This window comes from Rhinolophus hipposideros (assembly GCF_964194185.1).
Source record: "Rhinolophus hipposideros genome assembly, chromosome: 13".
Lineage (NCBI taxonomy): Eukaryota > Metazoa > Chordata > Mammalia > Chiroptera > Rhinolophidae > Rhinolophus > Rhinolophus hipposideros.
Genome location: NC_138059.1, coordinates 73151717 through 73169770, shown reverse-complemented (window position 1 = coordinate 73169770; position 18054 = coordinate 73151717). Strand labels below are relative to the sequence as shown.

General features: G+C 39.2%; 1 protein-coding gene across 17 annotated transcripts in view; it reads right to left on the bottom strand.

Moving 5' to 3' along the window:
- The window catches only part of RALYL (RALY RNA binding protein like), a 498623-nt gene that overhangs the window by 237292 nt on the left and 243277 nt on the right, over positions 1-18054 (bottom strand). For all 17 annotated transcript variants that reach the window (XM_081069856.1, XM_081069851.1, XM_081069849.1 and 14 more), the window contains one exon: positions 7281-7559. In XM_081069856.1, coding sequence (XP_080925982.1) covers positions 7281-7536 — 256 coding nt within the window. In that variant the 5' untranslated portion in view covers positions 7537-7559. The remainder of the gene's footprint in view (positions 1-7280; positions 7560-18054) is intronic.

The following is an 18054-nucleotide window of genomic DNA, read 5'->3' as shown; positions in this document are numbered from 1 at the left end:
TAGAGGCAGAAGCTACATTTTATTTTTCTTCTTTTTTTTTTATCAGTAACAGTGGTAATAGGTTTCGCTAATGGTGCCTCGCTAACAGTGGTTTTCATTATCTGCAGCATTCTCGGGCTGTTTTCTACAAGACTGTTAAGACCCAGAACGCCCCACAAGATCTGTGTACTTCTTAAGGGGGGCTCTGCAGCAGACCTTGTGGTCCAAATTGATGGTCGGTGCTCATCCCTGCAGCCCAGGCTCTTGGTCAACGTGCTCTCACTGCACAGGCGGACACTGCATCTCACTCGTACCTGAAGGCATGTGCAGGAGAACGATACGCACCCAAATGGAGCAAGACAGGTGCAATGGAATATCTATTGTGTCTGTTAGAGAAAACCCCAGTGAGGGATGCCGCACTTCCTTCTTCCTGTGCTCTACCAAGTTTCCAGTGGCATTGTTGAAAAATACATATTAGAACATCGTTCTGAGCGTCTGAGTAGTCTCAGAACTCAGTATTTTTCACTTAACACTTTCACAAGGCTTTCTTTTTCTTCATAATTTCTAGTGGTGGTCTGAAATGTCTAGAATGGAAGGATTTAATGAAGAAATAATCTGAATGAAAGGATTTAATGGAAAAAAAAGCACATCTCTAAAAGGCATTATATTGAAAGATGTGAAGAGGCTTTTTTTTTTTTAAAAAAAAAAGCAACAACAACAAAAATGTTTTTCTATTTAAAATCAGTAAACACAAAAACATGTCAGCTGTATAGACAGATCAATTTGTCTCCGGTGTTTGTGTTTTTAAGGATTAAAACAAAGTTATGATACAAGTCGTAAACTACAGTTATAAACGCGTTCTGGTAATTGCTCTGAAGTGCATATACTGCGTTTTGTTTTGTGGACAAATGGAAAAGATCTCTCCTTATTATAAATTATGCGTTTGTCAAAAGAACACAAAGCACTGTTTTCATATACTTTATCTTATTAAAACTATTATAACAGTTCTGAATTAAAGATGTTTATTTAGTTATGATTATTCTAAAGTGCTGATTCTTAACCAGTGGTGATTTTATCCCTCTGGGCATTTGGGGACCATCCAGACACATTTTTGGTTGTCGCTACTGGGAGGGGGTGCTACTGGCATGGGGGAAGCAGAAGTCAGAGATGCTGCTAAATACTCTACAAAGCACAGGACTGGCCCCCAAAACAAAGGCCCCGAATTCCAACACCGCCACGGTTAGGAATCTCTGCTCTAAAGACACGTATTGCTAGATACACCTCACTAGAAAATGCAAACTATAGGCACCATTTTACTTAACGACAGAAAATTATATTTTAATAACAAAAAACAAAAAAAATTCAGCGAATAACTTGTAAGAACCCACTAAAGGTTTCCATTCTTCCAGCTTCCAGGGTTACCGGTGGGAATGGCCGCCCAGCCCCGCGTTTCCCCAGGTGTGGGCAGCAGAACGTGAGCACCTGGGATGGGCACCACTTGTGCTGGAAGTGCACACCTGCCAGAGCGCCATACTCCCGCTCTTGGCACCCGTCTGGGGGTCGGACGTCTTTCCAAGTCCCTGGTGGCGACTCACTGAAAGATGTCAGAACTTACTACAGTCTGGTCCCTGGATGAAAGGGGAGGACAGAATCTCCACCCCGCCCCATCCACTCCTTGGGTATGGGTTGTGTTTACATGATGAGGAACTACATTTCTATCACATTGACTACTGAAATGTCAGGGTTTATGGGACACTGAGGATGGCCTACTTTAACTAATATACTCTGAGAAAGACCAAATAAGTTGACAAGTCTGCTTTAAGTGCACGTGCACTGGATAAGAAGGACCATGCTTTCCAGTTTGTCCAGTGTCATTCTGGTTTAAGCGTGACATCGTGGCATTACCTATTACTCGCACCCCTCCTCACTCTCAGAGGTATCTTGGGTTAGATGATGAAGTGTACAGTCCCTCTACTGACACATGGATATGAAAAGAATTGTTGGCAAGAATCAAAAGTGAAAATAATTAGGGTCAGAATATGTGAGGTGGACATCCTACACCACCATTTGTGTGATATAAGGCAAGCCAATTTCTGAGCTTCATTTCCTAGCCCGCATAACAGGCATCCATACTCCTGCTACTTACCTCTGTCTTGTGAAGATCAAAGAAGATAATCTGTGCTTGAAAGAGCTGTGACAATGATGTAGTGCTGTGCAAATACCTCACCATTAATAATAAAACTATTGAAAGGAAGCCATTTTAAGGAACACAGAGGACGTTTTCCACAATGAAAATCTTTCTTTAAACCAACGTATCACTTACTATAACGTTGGGATACAATATAGATATGGTGATATTCGATGCTTATTAAAGACTTTTGATGCTTATTAAAGATGCTTATTAAATTCTCTAAATTTTCATTTAGAGAAAAATGAAATCAGGCCTATTAAATAGCTAACTCTGTGGTGCTGATTTTAGAGGGACTGAGTACCTGGTCACCCCACAAGGAGACCACAGTGCCTTCTCTTTAGAGGGATCCCAAACTGTTGCCACTCGCTTTCTAAAGAACTTCCAACTGCCCCTTCTCCTCCCTTCCTCTCCTTTTCCTCCTCCCTCTCTCCAGCTTCCTCTCAGTCTTCCTCTTCTTGTGATGGAAGGGATGGGGGAGAGCCCTTTAGCGAAGTCCATCCACCCCACTGACCATCCCACTGAATCTATACACCCCACCGACCACCCCACCAAAGTCCATCCACCCCACCGACCACCCCACCTAAGTCTATCCACCCCACTGACCACCCCACCATGTGCCCAGCACACAAACACTGAGCAACTGTCATATAAGTATCAGCACTCTGCTGGTGCTGGAATCACTTCTATAGGCACAGTCTCCTGGACTGAGCTCAGAGGGGAAAGGAGCAGAACCAACTACAACAGCAAACACGGAAATGTAAGTAGAGAGATACGTGCTTGAAAGGGAAGCTAAGGGCTGGCAAGGTGGCTCAGGTGGTTGGATCTCCGTGCTCCTAATTCCAAAGGCTGCTGGTTCGATTCCCACATGGGCCAGTGGGCTCTCAACCACAAGGTTGCCGGTTCGACTCCTCAACTCCCGTAAGGGATAATGGGCTCCACCCTCTGCAACTAGCAATGGCAACTGGACCTGGAGCTGAGCTGCGCCCTCCACAACTAAGACTGAAAGGACAACTTGAAGCTGAACGGCACCCTCCACAACTAAGATTGAAAGGACAGCAACTTGACTTGGAAAAAGTCCTGGAAGTACACACTATTCCCCAATAAAGTCCTGTTCCCCTTCCCCAATAAAATCTTTTTAAAAAAAGAAAGGGAAGCAAAGCATTCCCACAAGGCCTGAGGGATCGGAGGAGGCTCCCTTAAAATGATGACATTTGATCTGGGAGCTGAAGGATGAATAGTCAGGCGAAGGGGGAAAGAAATGAGGGGGTGAAGAGCTGGGTGGGGAAGGACATTCCACACAGTCAACCAGCAAAGGTCCTGGTGAGGGACAAAAGAGAACTGTTCAAAGAACTGAGAGAAATCAAATTAGATGGGGGCTGAGCAAGGCCGAGAGGGCGGTGATCTAAAGACGCAGATGAGCGAGGAACAAGTCAGACGGAGATGTGTTGGTCATGGCAAGGGCTTCAGTCTTTTTTTCTGAGAACAGTGAGAAATCACGAAACATTTTTCTCAGAGGGTGACCTCATTAGATTTGTATGTTGAAAAGACCGCTCTGGATACACAATGGTAGCTGAGGATAAAAACACACTTGAAGTCCACTCTTCTTTGGGCACGCTTGATGGACTCTGACAAGCATTTGTTTATTTCCTTATTTGCCCTCAGTCAGGATTGCGCTCCAAAATCTTCCTTTCTACTAGTGCATTCCCATTCCTTCCTTCATGATCAGGATTAAGAAGAGTCACCAGATTCATTTTAAAATTATTATAACGACCTCAATTCATCACGCTCTTCCTTTGAATTCCTTCACCATTTCTAAAACACCTATAAAGTAGTGAAATTAATTTAATTCTGTATTTTATGTATTCTTTTTCTAAGCTAAACTTTATTTTTCAAGAATGAACGGGAACCTGTATACAGGGTTTAGAACGTCAGGGCCCAGGGCAGGCTATACCCAAATATTGCAAAATGGCATATTGATTACTTTGAATTAAAGGTACTTGACAAACAGCGAGTGCAAGAAGGGCACATTGACCCTCCTCTGTCTCCTTGAATTCAAGAAATAAATCTCCACTGTGAAAGGTACCCTCTTTGCTGCACCCTTATCACGAGAATTCAGAAACAGAGGGCCAAAAAGCCTGTATAAACAAAGCCTGTTACTCCTTTACTAATTTACAAGCCCCAAGCCCTCTTTTTGTTTAGATTCCTCACCAATGCGCACCCAAACGTAACTTCCTTTGTCCAGTCAAATCTTCACAAATTTATTATTTCTTTGTCTCAAAAGCATTAAAAACTGCAGGTTTGGTCATTTCTCTGAGCACCATTTATGCTCTCCATGTGCACATAGTAAATTGAGTTTTCTCCTGTTAATCTTGTCTTACGTTATTATTAGCCCAACCATAGACTGAAGAGGGGTAGAGGGGGGATTTCTTTACTGATGCGAGCAAGAGGAGTGATTTTTATACGTAAGTTATTTTTCAGAGTTGAGGTCATCCTACTATTAATAACTGATTCCTTAAGTTCATAAATTGTGTCTTTTGCAAGTATCATAACAGTGAAAGAATCTAGAAATAAAGATATAACAGACAATTATTTAAAACATGTGTGTAATCAAGCCAGTATAATCAGTAGAAATTGGCACTAATCTAGACTTAGTCTCTAACCTCTCTGCGTGATATTTTGGTACAAATGGACATTCTATATGTGAACTGTCATATAAAAATTGTTAGTATTACACAGTAAAAAAAGTTTGTTTCACCTTTCACATAATGTGTTTGAGAAGAAAACATTCCAATGACTAAATTTAGATGTAAAGAGATACAATAAATATTTGTAATATTAACAAAAATTAGAATCCAAATTCGATAAAAGAGTACGAAGAGGATACGTTAATATTTCACCTTTTTAAATTTAATTAAATATCCGAATTGCGATACATTTTTGTTAGGAGAGTTCCATGATAGAAATTGTGATTTGAAGGAAAAAAATGTTTTTAAACTTCAGAATAATTTCACAGCTAGATTCTGATTTTTTAGGAATCTCCAAATACTGTAGACAAATGCAATCAGCTGTTCTTTCCCACAGAGAGTTGAGGGACCCCCAAAGGCATAAAGCCAGGGACAAATTGCGATATCCCTTCTCTGCTGTGGTGCCAAAGGAGTACCAAGGAATGCACATGTATAAAAGCCACTAAATTAATTTAAGGCCAAGATCCCTTTTCTGTCTCATGTCCACAGGGCATGTTATTCCATTTTAGACAGGTTGGTCAGGAAGTGACTCGGGGGAAGTAAAACTGGAGTGCAGCCCACAATAAGCAGGGCACAAACAATTAGCCAAGACCTGTCTTGTAGGCAGAGGGATGGCAAATCCAACGCCTCTGATTTGGGAATGTGTGAGCCATCACAAGTTCGCTGATACTACTGCCATGGTCCAGAAGGTACAGAGACAATGCCGATAGAGCTGAGGCCATGGTAGTGATGGGCACAGTAGGTGGGACAGAATGTACAGGAGAGACGGAAGGTATTGCAGGTGTAAGAGAAGATCAGCAGCATAACCTCGTTTATGTTTTTAAAGGGACACTGTGACAAGAGGGAAAAGAACCAGGCCAGTTACAGGGTTACTTTAGTTGTCCACTGGAGATATAATGGTGGCCGGTGTGAGATGGCTATTGGTAGAGATTAAACCCATGATTGGGTTTCGGACATATTGATGGCAATACAGTGATGATGAATTATTCATAGAGTGCAGTGGAGACGAAGAATCAGGGTTGCCCCCTGGGTTTTTGTTTGAAAAACTGGACAAATGAGCATTCCCATTATTGTGATGGAGACCATCGGGGTGGAGCAGGTTAGGGGTACAGGAAATTGATTTTTTTCTGGACATATGCTGCGGAGATGCCTATATCTAACCAAGAGAAGATGTCATATATTTAGTTTGATATATGAATCTGAACATAAATTAGGGAATCACTGATGTATTAATTACATATTTCCTCATGTAGAAAAATAGATTTTTATTTTTTATCTATATATTAATTACAAAATATTTTCTCCTGAACATTTTCATTTTACTTCGCCTACATTCTTCTCCTTTCTTTGAACAAAATATATTTATTCCTTGGCCATTAAACATAATTCTGATTATTGTAAAAGACTGAACAGGCATTACACACAAGATTGCTTAGTAGATAAGAAAGAGTGGATTATATTCCCTTTCTAGTTCTCAAAATTTATTTCCTTTTGCTATTTTTCTATCCTTTCTCCCAGAAAAGTGAAAACAAGAAATGAGGAGAATACATTAACCTATCAGAGCAAATGCTGTAAGTATGTAGATGAAAAAGGGGCTCTAAAATAAGTCTGACAAGTTCAGTGACTGATAGCAAGCTCACAGTGAGATCTGATCATATTCCTACCTGGGCAGGTCATGGTGGGTAGTCACGCCCCAGACACACAACTTCTTTAGTAAGCCCTGTCCATTGTTCTGCATCCAGGTGAATACACCTTTGAAATGCCACAGCGATCCTCTTCTCCAGACCCCTCGAAGGCGTAACCACCCCCAAGGAGAACATAATCTTGTTACCTACCCTGTACCATGCTTTCTCCCACCTTATGTTCCCTCCCTAATTCCAAACGTATTAAAGAAACTCCAAAGCTGTCATTCTCTGGAGCATTTGAGATCTTGTTTTTCTTTTCTTTCTTTTCTTCTTCTTCTTCTTCCTCTCTCTCTCTCTCTCTCTCTCTCTCTCTCTCTCTCTCTCTCTCTCTTTCTTTTTTTTTGCATACCATAGTGTTTTCTGAAACAAAGACACCATTTCAAATCAAATCAAGTCAAACATAATGCCTATTTTTTTATTTGCCTGGCTCAGTTAGGGTTGGTGGAGGTAACACATATTACAAAGCAGACTTGATTTCAAGCTTAAAAATTTGTTGAGAAAATAAAGACACTTATATGTAAAAGGACATGGAAATAATGCAAGCTTTAAGTATACAAGCACTATACTTGGTTAAACAAGAGATAGACATATTATGGCTGTGACGGCTTTTAAGCAGTAAGTCCATACTCAATACGTGCAGATTTTAACACCAGTGTGAAAACCAAACTGAGCATTACTCACCGAGGGGCTGGCCCGCGATAACCCTGGCATTTTCTCCAGCCACTGCTGCACGTGCGTGTCGCTCACTCATGTACTGGACAAACGCGTAACCTTTATGAACCGAACATCCGACGATTTTTCCATACTTTGAAAAGATGGCTTCGATGTCAACTTTCTTGACAATGGCTGTGTTTAGATTGCCAATGAACACGCGGGAGTTGATGGACTTGGGGTCATTCTTATTGGTGACGTTGCTCGTCTGTGTTTTTCCAGTCATGGTTGGGTCACCTTGTTTTAATCCTGAAACAAAGAAGCAAACAAACAAAAAACAATTCAAAGGTAAATGATTGGACGGAATGGATATCACTGGCTTTTAACAGTTCTTCAGTGCCTTGCCAGGTAGTCGCAAATGCCTAAGTCTGACTGATTTTCTTGAGAAAAAAAAAACATTAGTAAGATAAAAAGTGAAGCCTGCACAGCAGAATGTGGTAGAAAAATACTTATAATCACTTAAGGCATAGTTATAAATAACTTCTTGATTTATTTATCCAAAATTTAGTGCTGCATAATGACTAAAGCTTTTGTAGTTTTTTTTATTTTTATGTCTATCAATTTGTCACAAGCAAGTGCAAGGAATAAACCACCTTATTCTATCAATGACAAGAAAAATCCAAAATGGCTAAGGTCTGATGGTGGGATTCGGGAATGTAACCTCCATCTGTTGTTGAGAGCATGCATTTTTATTTCTACATTTTCTAGGATGGGTAGATGCACTGTCTATTTCATTCCCAGAAGCCTCCTACCAGAAAGTAACAATTCATTCCATTAAATGCTGTAGAAGAGGGAAACAAGGAATTAAAAATCAAAAATTCAATTAGAGAACATAAGAAAAACATGTTTTGGAAAATAAATGAAGCAGAATAAATTCTGTACATTGTCTTTAACTGAACTGATATCAAATGTCAGTTAAAAAAAAACACAAAAACACACAAAAAAAGAACAGCATATATAGCCAGTTTTCATCAATGATCAGAAAATTAGCAAACTAGGTATCTGTGCTGAAATTCCTATTCTCAGCCTCATTTTTAATTATTTAACTAGCAATTCCTACGCTACTTATGCCTAAGGAATGCTAGTATTTCCAAACACTGTTTTCCGAGCTTGGCACCGTTGTGTTTAATTAAGCTCAATGAAACTTTCATTTCTAAGTAGTCCAGCACTTACAGATTTATTTTTTAAGGCATTAAAAAGTCACTCCCTCATTCGTTCATTCATTCATTCAACAATATTTATTAAGCAACTATTTTTTACTGCCAGATATTATCTTATAAAGTGCCTAACAATGAAAGATACAAATATGGTAAAACTGAAATTCCAACAAGGGCACAGTCTCTGATATTGATGACCATTGCTGAACATTACCTAACTGATGCATTGTTTATCAGTAACAACTGTATTTTTATAGGAAGATTCTCTTTTAAAATCTTACAGCTTATAAAAATACTAAGTGCATCTTATTTTTAAAAATCATTTAAAATGACATTTCTAAATTGAGTATTAAAGTGGTGGAAGTCTTAATTAAAGACGTAAACTGGATACGCTTGAAGACTTACTATGCATTTAACCCAGTGACTTCAGAAATCAGGAGCCACCAAGTAACATAAAAATGTTTCAATTGAGACTTAATTATTACATCTTGGATTATTAAATTTTTAGTAAATATTGGACCCTCAACATTATTTGGATTGCCTTATAATGAAGGTGGATTTCAGAAAAATGTTATTCACATAAAAATTAAGAATATGGCATCATTAAAAACAAGGATTATATTTTGCCTTGCTTTGTTTCAGTTTAGCTACATTTAAGCAGTTTCTTTATGAATTATTTAAGGTTATGGTTGAAGGAAACCTGATAATTTTTTTTTTAATTTTGCAATTTGAGCTATTTCATACCTCAGGACAAATCCTCTGAGAATCAATTGAAACAAGCAAAATCACGGTGTATATATGTATTTTAAACAAACATTTAGCTTCTTCATGTAATCTACTATACTTTAATCATACTGAGGGAGGAAATAAACCACAAGATCCATTTTTTGGCTCTGGAATGGATTGACGGTTATATTTCTTACCACTCTAGGCCAACATCAGTAATATAATCCACAGAAATAACATTATTTTCTTTTTGGCCTTATGTGATTGTTTTAGAAATACTGTAGAGTTGTCTTCAAGAATAAACAATTCTTATGGCTGACGTTTTATTTCCTGGACAGGGATAGTTGGTTATAATGCAAACAGAAGAATTGTTAGATTACGTTAGATCCATGGTTACACAACCCAGTGGTGTGTCTTTGACAGGGACCCTGGGTCAAATTTAATCCTCTGAATTCTCACTGTCAATGTCAACATGCTCTCCCTGATGCCATGCTTCTCCTCTTTGTGGGGGCCTCTCACAACTCCAACCTGCGTGGGTGTAATTCTGCTTCACGACTCTTCATCCCCTTAAAATCTGTCTGCATCTACGCTCTCACACACAGACTGACCTGCCCCCTTCTGTCGGTGTTTACAATGATGGAGAGTTCTGTCATAGTGTTGTTCATTGTCACCTCCCACTCTCTGCAAAACGAAGCCTCAGCACACAGTGTAATATGTAGCTTGTTCTCCTCTTTCATCTGACTCTTCAGCCCGTTGCAGAAGGACATCCACTTTCAGCCATGAGGAGCAACAGGCGTTAAAGTAACCCTCAGGAAGCAAACAACTAGGAAAACAGGCTAATGGAAATGAAACAACTGTTTCTCAGACATTAAACCACAGGCAGTGTGGAGCCATTCTGTGTGAGAGGAAAGAAACAAAAGAAGGCCGAGCATGGTCCACTCTCTGCCAGGAAAGCGTTTCAGGTCACAGAGCTGGGGTGTGTGTGTGTGTGTGTGTGTGTGTGTGTGTGTGTGTGTGTGTGACTCAAAGTTAAGCGACCTTACTGAGTGAGGAGACACAGGTCAGGGTCCAGGGTATCTGAGGACACAGGCATTTGTGAGGCTTCTAGAAAAGAGAGCTATGCAGAAAAGGAACCAGAAATCATCTCAGGGGTCCCTTGATACAAGTCCTAGGATACGCGTGCAAAGGGGAGACTTCTCTGAGGTTGGTGGAAGTTCCTGGAAAGTTGTGAGCTGAATGGTTCCTGACCCACAGAAGGCAGAGAATCACTCGAGTTCCCACTAGCAACAGTGGGGAGTCCTAGCTGGCTCTCTGGATCATGAAGTGAGAACCAGAAGGGCCAGGCCTTAGCAATGAGGAGTAGTAGTCCCTGCAGTGAAAGGTACCCTAACAAAACTTCCAAACAAGTCTTGCGATGATCACACTCAACCCCAAACAACCTGAATGTCTAGAAGCAAAGTACAATGCTTCTTTAAACAAATTGTAACTGAGACACTTGACAACATAAAACATAAAATCTTTAGCATCCAATCAGAACCTCCTAGAGATCCCAAGAATCAGAAAATATGACCCAAACCAGGAAATTAAAGATATATAAAAGAATCAGATGGAACATCTAGAGATGAAAACTCTATTATCGAAAATAAAAAAAATATACTAGATGAATATTGTAAGTGATCAGACTCTGACATACAACAGATTTATGAATCTGAAGTTGTAGAAATAGAGAATATCCAAACTGTGTTGTAGAGATAAAACACTGGGAACAAATAATAAGCAGAACGTCAGTAACCTAAGTGATGAGTATCAAGCCATGTAATACACATATACAGGGAGTCCCAGAGCAGCAAAAATAGTATTCAAAAAAATACTGCCCACGAATCTTCCAAATCTGATGAAAATTATGATCTCACAAATCCAAGAATCTCATTGAACCAATCAGAATAAGGATAAAGAAAAGCACACCCAGACACATTATAATTAAATTGCTGAAAACCAGGGATAAAGAAGAAAATCAAGGAGCTCTCTGACATTGGAAAAATGCTTACATTCTAAAAGAGAGAGACAGAGAGAGAGACAGAGAGAAAGCAACATTTCAGGAAATGTTACGACTACAAAACAAATGACAAGGGAAAAGTGCAATTAAACCTAGAACTTGTCAGTTTTTAAATTAGAAGTTAGGGTCACATGTCTGTGAAAGCCGCTATATAATAAAAGATAAACTGTGATCACTGTTGTTCCACAGAAATTTCTGTAACAATGAAAACATTTTATGTCTCCACCTAAAAGGGGAGTCATAACCCCAGGTGAAGACTGGAAATGTGACTAGTGTGGTTGAGGTACTGAATTTTTAATTCTACTTAATTAAAATTAAGGCAACATTTCACTGGATTGTTCTACCTAACATGCTAAAAGGGCTCTGGCCCTTTAAAAATAGGGTAAATGTAAATCAGAAATAATTCGGCTATTTATGTATGTTTTTGGTCTCCGGAACTTAGGAAAGATATGATGGTATTAGATACATTTCAGAAGAATAACACATAAAAATTTCAAGTAGCTGCCAAGTGAGGACTAATTTACAAGTAGGGTTTTTCATTTCAGAAATATCAGACTGAGATGATAAATGCTCTGTAAAATCAAAAGGAATGTTTTTTGAATAAATATGGCCTTTTTTCTTTGTGTTTGAGGGAGATTTCTACCCCTGAATCTAAAAGGGACACATAAATTATGAATTAAAGGCAACATCAAAATATGTTTTAGAGAAAACATTTTTGGAGCAGACAAAATTCTACCCTTCTCTTGCTTTCAGTGGTCCTGAACTGCCAATTTAAATTTGATATTCATCCAAAAACTTGTACTGAATAAGTAATGAGCAACAAAAACAATAACACAGTCAAGAAATACATAGTCAAGAAAATCAACCAATGACACGAGTACATACCACATTCAAGAACCTGATGAAATATTAAAGGGATAAAAAATGAGTAAGGAAGAACAGATTGTACCCTAGAAGTGATCAACTGCTGAGGTTTGCCTCTAATACTCAAATAAATGCTGTAAAAAAGGTGAAACCTGGCAAAGACGGCAAGATGGATGGCATCACAATTTCTGAGAGTGAAGGAGAGAGATCACGTCCATTTCGAAAGACCAGATGAAACTTCTTGAAGCAGATGAGGTTTGGGTTAATCATCAAAGGACGTGGTAACAATTCAATGGGCATACAGTTACTGAACTGATGTACTGAAGCATCTCTTTGGACAAAATAAACTAAGAGTCTCAAAAAAGTATGAATTGATTCTTGAGAAAAATCATCCACAATTTAGAAAGATATCTTATCTCCACCAGGGCCATGACAATTCTTTAATAGATCTTAAGCACCATAAACACTATTTTGTGAAAATTCCAATGTCCAATTTTTTCATGGGGAAACCACCAAGTATATTTGGTGATAGAATAAAGACAAATATTACAGCTTTCATGAAGATTCAATTCTTAAGCCTCAAAGTGCTTCCTGAAATAAGCCAAATTTAGCTTTTGAAAAGTAAAGATTTTAGGGAATATGTATATATGTGGTACAATATACACACACGAAGAAGGGAAAAATGTAATGCCAATTACAGATAATTACTATTAAATTTTTTGGTGTATTTTCTTTGTCATTTCTTTCTAGTACTTAGTAAAAAAGTTGCACATTAGGAAAAAGTCACTATAATCTACAGACAAAGTGCTGTTACTTATGATTTGAACACCCATTTTACTATGTTGTTAAATAATCTTATTGGCTATAACTTCAACAGTCGCATAATAATAAAGCTATACCATCATTTTCTTCATGAGCATTTAGCTTGTCTCCAACCTTTTTTCAGATTGCAAAAATATCACAGATGAACACTACTAGACTTAGTATGGATACATCCCATCCACTATAATTCCTGGGTCAAATAAGAAGGGAAAAATTTCTAGTTTAGTTATCAATCCCCGCCTATTTTCCAGGAGGGCCGAACACCCTTCGTCTTCCACCAGCAGAGAACAAACACACTGTCTGTTGTAGTTTCCTCAACGTGGCGGTTTCGAGGCCTACCAGCCCTTCCCTAAGTACTGCATTCCAAGTGTTCTCTGATTCATTAGTTTGAGCAGGAGGAGTTGGCAGACGGTAAACTAAGTAGGAGAGGGGGGCGCTGATCTACAGCACGGAAACAAGTTGGTTCATGAGGTCAGCTCGGCCCGTGTGAATAACAGAAGCTGCCGAATGCCTTTGTACTCCGAGAAAAATCAATTAGTGTCCGGAGCTTCTCAGGCATATCACTAAAGTCACTATTATTTCAACATATAATAAAAATTACTCTGGTTTCCTTTGTTAACGGTAGACTTAGTTAAATCTACAGATTGTATTTTAATATATTGGGGTGTTACAATAGCATGTGTTCAATGTTTATTAAATTGTTTTTAAATAGATGACGTTTATTATGAGAATTCCAAACACCTTCTGTCTGCCCTCTCTTCTACCCAAACCAAAGATGACGTTTATTAAAATTTTAATGGTTGATTATAAAGAAACTAAAAACACTGCGTGCATATTAAAATTGTCTTTTAGCAGCCCTTTTATCTTAGTATTGTAATTCAGTGACTACAACTAAGAATAACATCAGAGCAAAATGTGAGGTTTCATACACGGAAAGTTTTGGAAAATATATTAATTATATTCACATCAAATTATTTGTTTTACATTTTAAAAACTATGTGCCTTAGACACTGAGTACAGTATTGTGGCAACAGCACCATATAAGAACCTAGAAACCCAATTTTCATTTTCCTTTCGAAGTAGTAGTTTATGTGTAAAAAATGTAAATATATAAAATATTTCCTTTTAATAAGTATCCACTGATAATAGAGGTGATATGATCAATTTCACAGAAAATTGATTAATGTGAGAGGTTTCAGAAAGAAAAATGGTTTAAAATATCATTTACTAGGATGCGGAAATTTTTTAAAAATTAGGCAAATGATAGTATTTGATTCAAAAGCTCAAGGTAGAACACAAAAATGTAATAATGTTATTTAAGCAATAGAAAATATTACTATATAAAAATAAGAATAGTAATCATTTTGTGAAGCAAACAGTACTAGCTAAAATATCTTAACAGCAGTGATTAGATTTGAATAGAACTATTAGCTACAAAGAAATAAATATTTTCTATCTGGAAATTGAGATTAAGTTGTTGACTGGAGAGCAAAAACAAATAAATAAAAGTTATGGACAACGATATATGTAACAACTATAGTTACAAAAAGATGATTTTGCACTGGTTATCGTAAATATAAAACTGGACATCAATGGACATTGGTAAGTCAACATTTCAAAATTAAGAATCTGGAATATTAATAAACTTGTGTTATACTTTGTTAAAATTATTCTGGAGGCTATAAATTAGTAGGATTGAAATGTTGTAAACAGGAATCATGACGTGTGTTAAACCGTCTTGTGAGAAACGTACTGAGGTCCTACAGGTCCAACCACTGTCTGGCAGAGGGTATGGTCTACAAGGGACCATCACCGAGGTTCGTGAGGGGTCAGACATGTCCATGTGGAAACTGACCAATTGGAAAGAACACAGGCTGGGGCAGGCCAAGTGTCCAGAGTAAAGTAAGGAACACATAATCAGCAACTCCTTCCTTTTGTCATGCATTAGTCAACTCGGGCTGTTGTAACAAAATATTAGGCTGGTGCAACGGTAACTGCATGTTTTACAATTATTTTTCACCTTTTAAACTGCATGTCCTTTTTCACCAACCTAATACCGCAGCCTGGGTGACTTACATGGCAGACACTTATTTCTCACACTTCTGGAGGCGGGAAGTCCACGATGAAGGTGCCAGCTGGTTGAATTCCCACTGAAAGCTCCCTTCCTGCTTCGCAGACGGCCTCATCTAAATGACAGACTAAGTCTATGCAGTTTGTGGCTGATCCTGTCAGTACAACGTGACTAGTTCTCTCAGTGAAGAACCCTTGGGCTCTGTAGGGAACTGCGGTCTTCCTTGAGTAACCTGGAACACTTTTCTGGAAATATTCCAGATCCCAGAGGAAATTGAGGCAAAAGGTGGAACCCTCTTTTGGCTGTTGTAAGTGAATGAATATTTAACAGGCAATTGAATTAATGGCAGGTTGATAATAAGTGATCCGTGCTTGTTAAATACAAAGTAAGAGTTGCAGAACTGCTTTTGGGATGGTTTGAATAATTTATAGACTGTCTTTTAAAATTCAAAGTCTCCTAAGTGGAACCCCTTTTAGCAATGTTTACAACAGGTATTACAAAAGCATTATGTGACAAAGAATGAAGTGGCACTGATTGCTTGTTCCCTCCTTTATTCTCACTGCCTGGCCAGAGCCCCGTGAAGGATCTTTCCAGATAGGTCTTGGTTTCTGCATGGATGTGGGTGACCAGTCACAGACAGAGGAAATGGTGCCTCATTGTCCATGGCCTGCCAAATAATGACTCAAGTAGCAGACAATGCCACACAGTCTTGTCTGCCTGTGGGGCACAATCAACCCATAGGACACCATCACAGTGTCCCCAGTGACTCAGAGAAAGCCAGCTTCTTAATTGCTCCGTTCCCCATGACCCTTATATCACAAGTGGGTATTAACCCTGAGTGACCGATCCCCCAGGTCAAGTAGGAAGAGTTGAATTATCGTTGATTTGACTTCTCTATATGACACAAAACAAGCTCCTGCCTAAGTCTTGCTGACCTGTAAAGTTATCTCGGAAGCGCAATGACAGGCAGCGTCTCAGAAAACTTGTGTGACTCAAAGGAGAAAGCTTTTATGAATTCCGCATGCAGTAAATTTCCTAGAATTATGTCCATTTGCTCAGATTATAGAGAATGTAAGTGTACCTCAGGATAACCCCATGGAATGAATACTTTTGAGTTATATTACTATTTGGTTTTTATCTCTTTGAATCATTTTGCTTTTAATTTAAAGTTGATAATTTTTCTTGTTTGTAAAAAGACCACTGGGACCTTTTAAATTGAACTCAGTGGTCAGATAAACAGACAATGCTCTCATGATCCCTGATAGAATAGATATGGCACCGTCACGACATCTGCGGGCTCAGAGGAAAGTTGCTCCATTTCCCAAAACTCCAAACACACGTGTGTTCTTAGCCTTGGGTGACGTGAATGTCTGTGGACTAAATGATACCTCCTCACATGTCTTACATTGAAGGCCTCACCCCCAAGTGATGGCATTTGGAGGCGGGGCCTCTGGGAAGTAACTAGGTTTAGATGAGGTGCTGAGGGTGGGGCTCCCATGAGGGGATCAGGGTTCTTACAAGAAAGGAAGAGAGGCCAGAGGTCTCGCTCTGCCCACCACATGGGCACATAGTTCATATTATAAAAGTGTAGCAAGGTGACTAAGGAGGTGCAGGAAAATAGCGTCCTGATGTTCATGTCTGATGATGCAGGGTGGGAGGCCAGCCATGGAAGAGCATTCTCCCTGGGTTTTCACTGGAATAAAGCTCGGCTCCAGCCTCCGGAGGCCTCTCCTGAGGAAAACACCTCCCTCCATTTTCAAACTCTCAGGTCACTTAAAGCTCAGCAGCGGGAGGTACACATGGCCACACCCCGCCCTCCCTCCTCGTTAATAGGTCCATTCCATCCCGTCCTCTTTGTTCAAACTGTCAATCAGGGCAGTCCCCTCAGGAGTTAAGTTCGGACTGCCAAGTGATTTCAGGGAGGCGACCAAGCTGCCCGCGGAGATGAACAGACTTTCAATCATTATTGATCCGGCTTGGAGAAGACTGGCCCTTGAGTGAAAGGTCTTAAATCCCACAACCAATCCCCTGAAATGTCTGGACTCTCTAAAATATAAATCAATGCCCTCCAATCGGCGCAATGGTGAATTTCCTTCCACACACGGGAATGTTCCGGGTTGTATTAAGTAGCAATAACAATGATATAGTGGAAATGCCTATTGTATGTCTAGATCAGATAAAATTCCTGTTTACCAATTCCTCAAATTCAATGGCCATGAATGCAGATGCAGTGTTACAAATGATAGCATCTACCCACCCATGCACTGAAAATAACACGCTCACAACATCATTTCTCTTTGCTGGAACAAAGCCTATCTCCGTTGACACTATTCGCTATGATGATATCCAAGACTTTCTAACTCTCTCCTCCCCTTGGAGATAGAAGGCAGAATCTCCACAAAATGGTACAAAATACCAGGGAAGTAGACATTATTGCAAATTATAGGTATGGAATTATTATTAATGACCACCCATTTATAAGCTCAGGAAACAATAAGATTTGTTAAGATCTCATTCCAGAAATAATAGTAGGGAGAAGGGTGACTGACGGTAGGTATCAAATAACCATGCCACTCAAAAGTCTTAATTCACTCGATGTTTGTAGTCTCCACACAGACTTTCCACTAGGTTTTACCGTATTAGCGTCACTGGTATGACTTGTCAGACCTGGGCAAGAAACGTATGTTTGATTTAAAGAATACTGTCGTTACAGTTACCCGAACAAGGATTCCCATCGTCTCAGCTCTGCCTCTTCCTAGATGAGTAACTGTGCAGTTGTTTAATCTCTGTGATGCTCCATTTTCTATCTGTAATTTAGGAATACTAATAGCAACTCCTGGTGATGACTCTTAGGAGGCTTTAATGAAACACAGGAAAGCACGAAGCACGGTGTTTGGCACAGAGGGATCAATTCTAAAATGTCAGCTGAGCTATCTTTCAGAATACATGGATAGGTTAGAAAATCCGGCCCTCGACGGTTTTCCTCTAGTGAAAGTTACATTTCTCTCTATACAGGTACCCTGAGTCGAGCCAAGGATCGTTTATGAG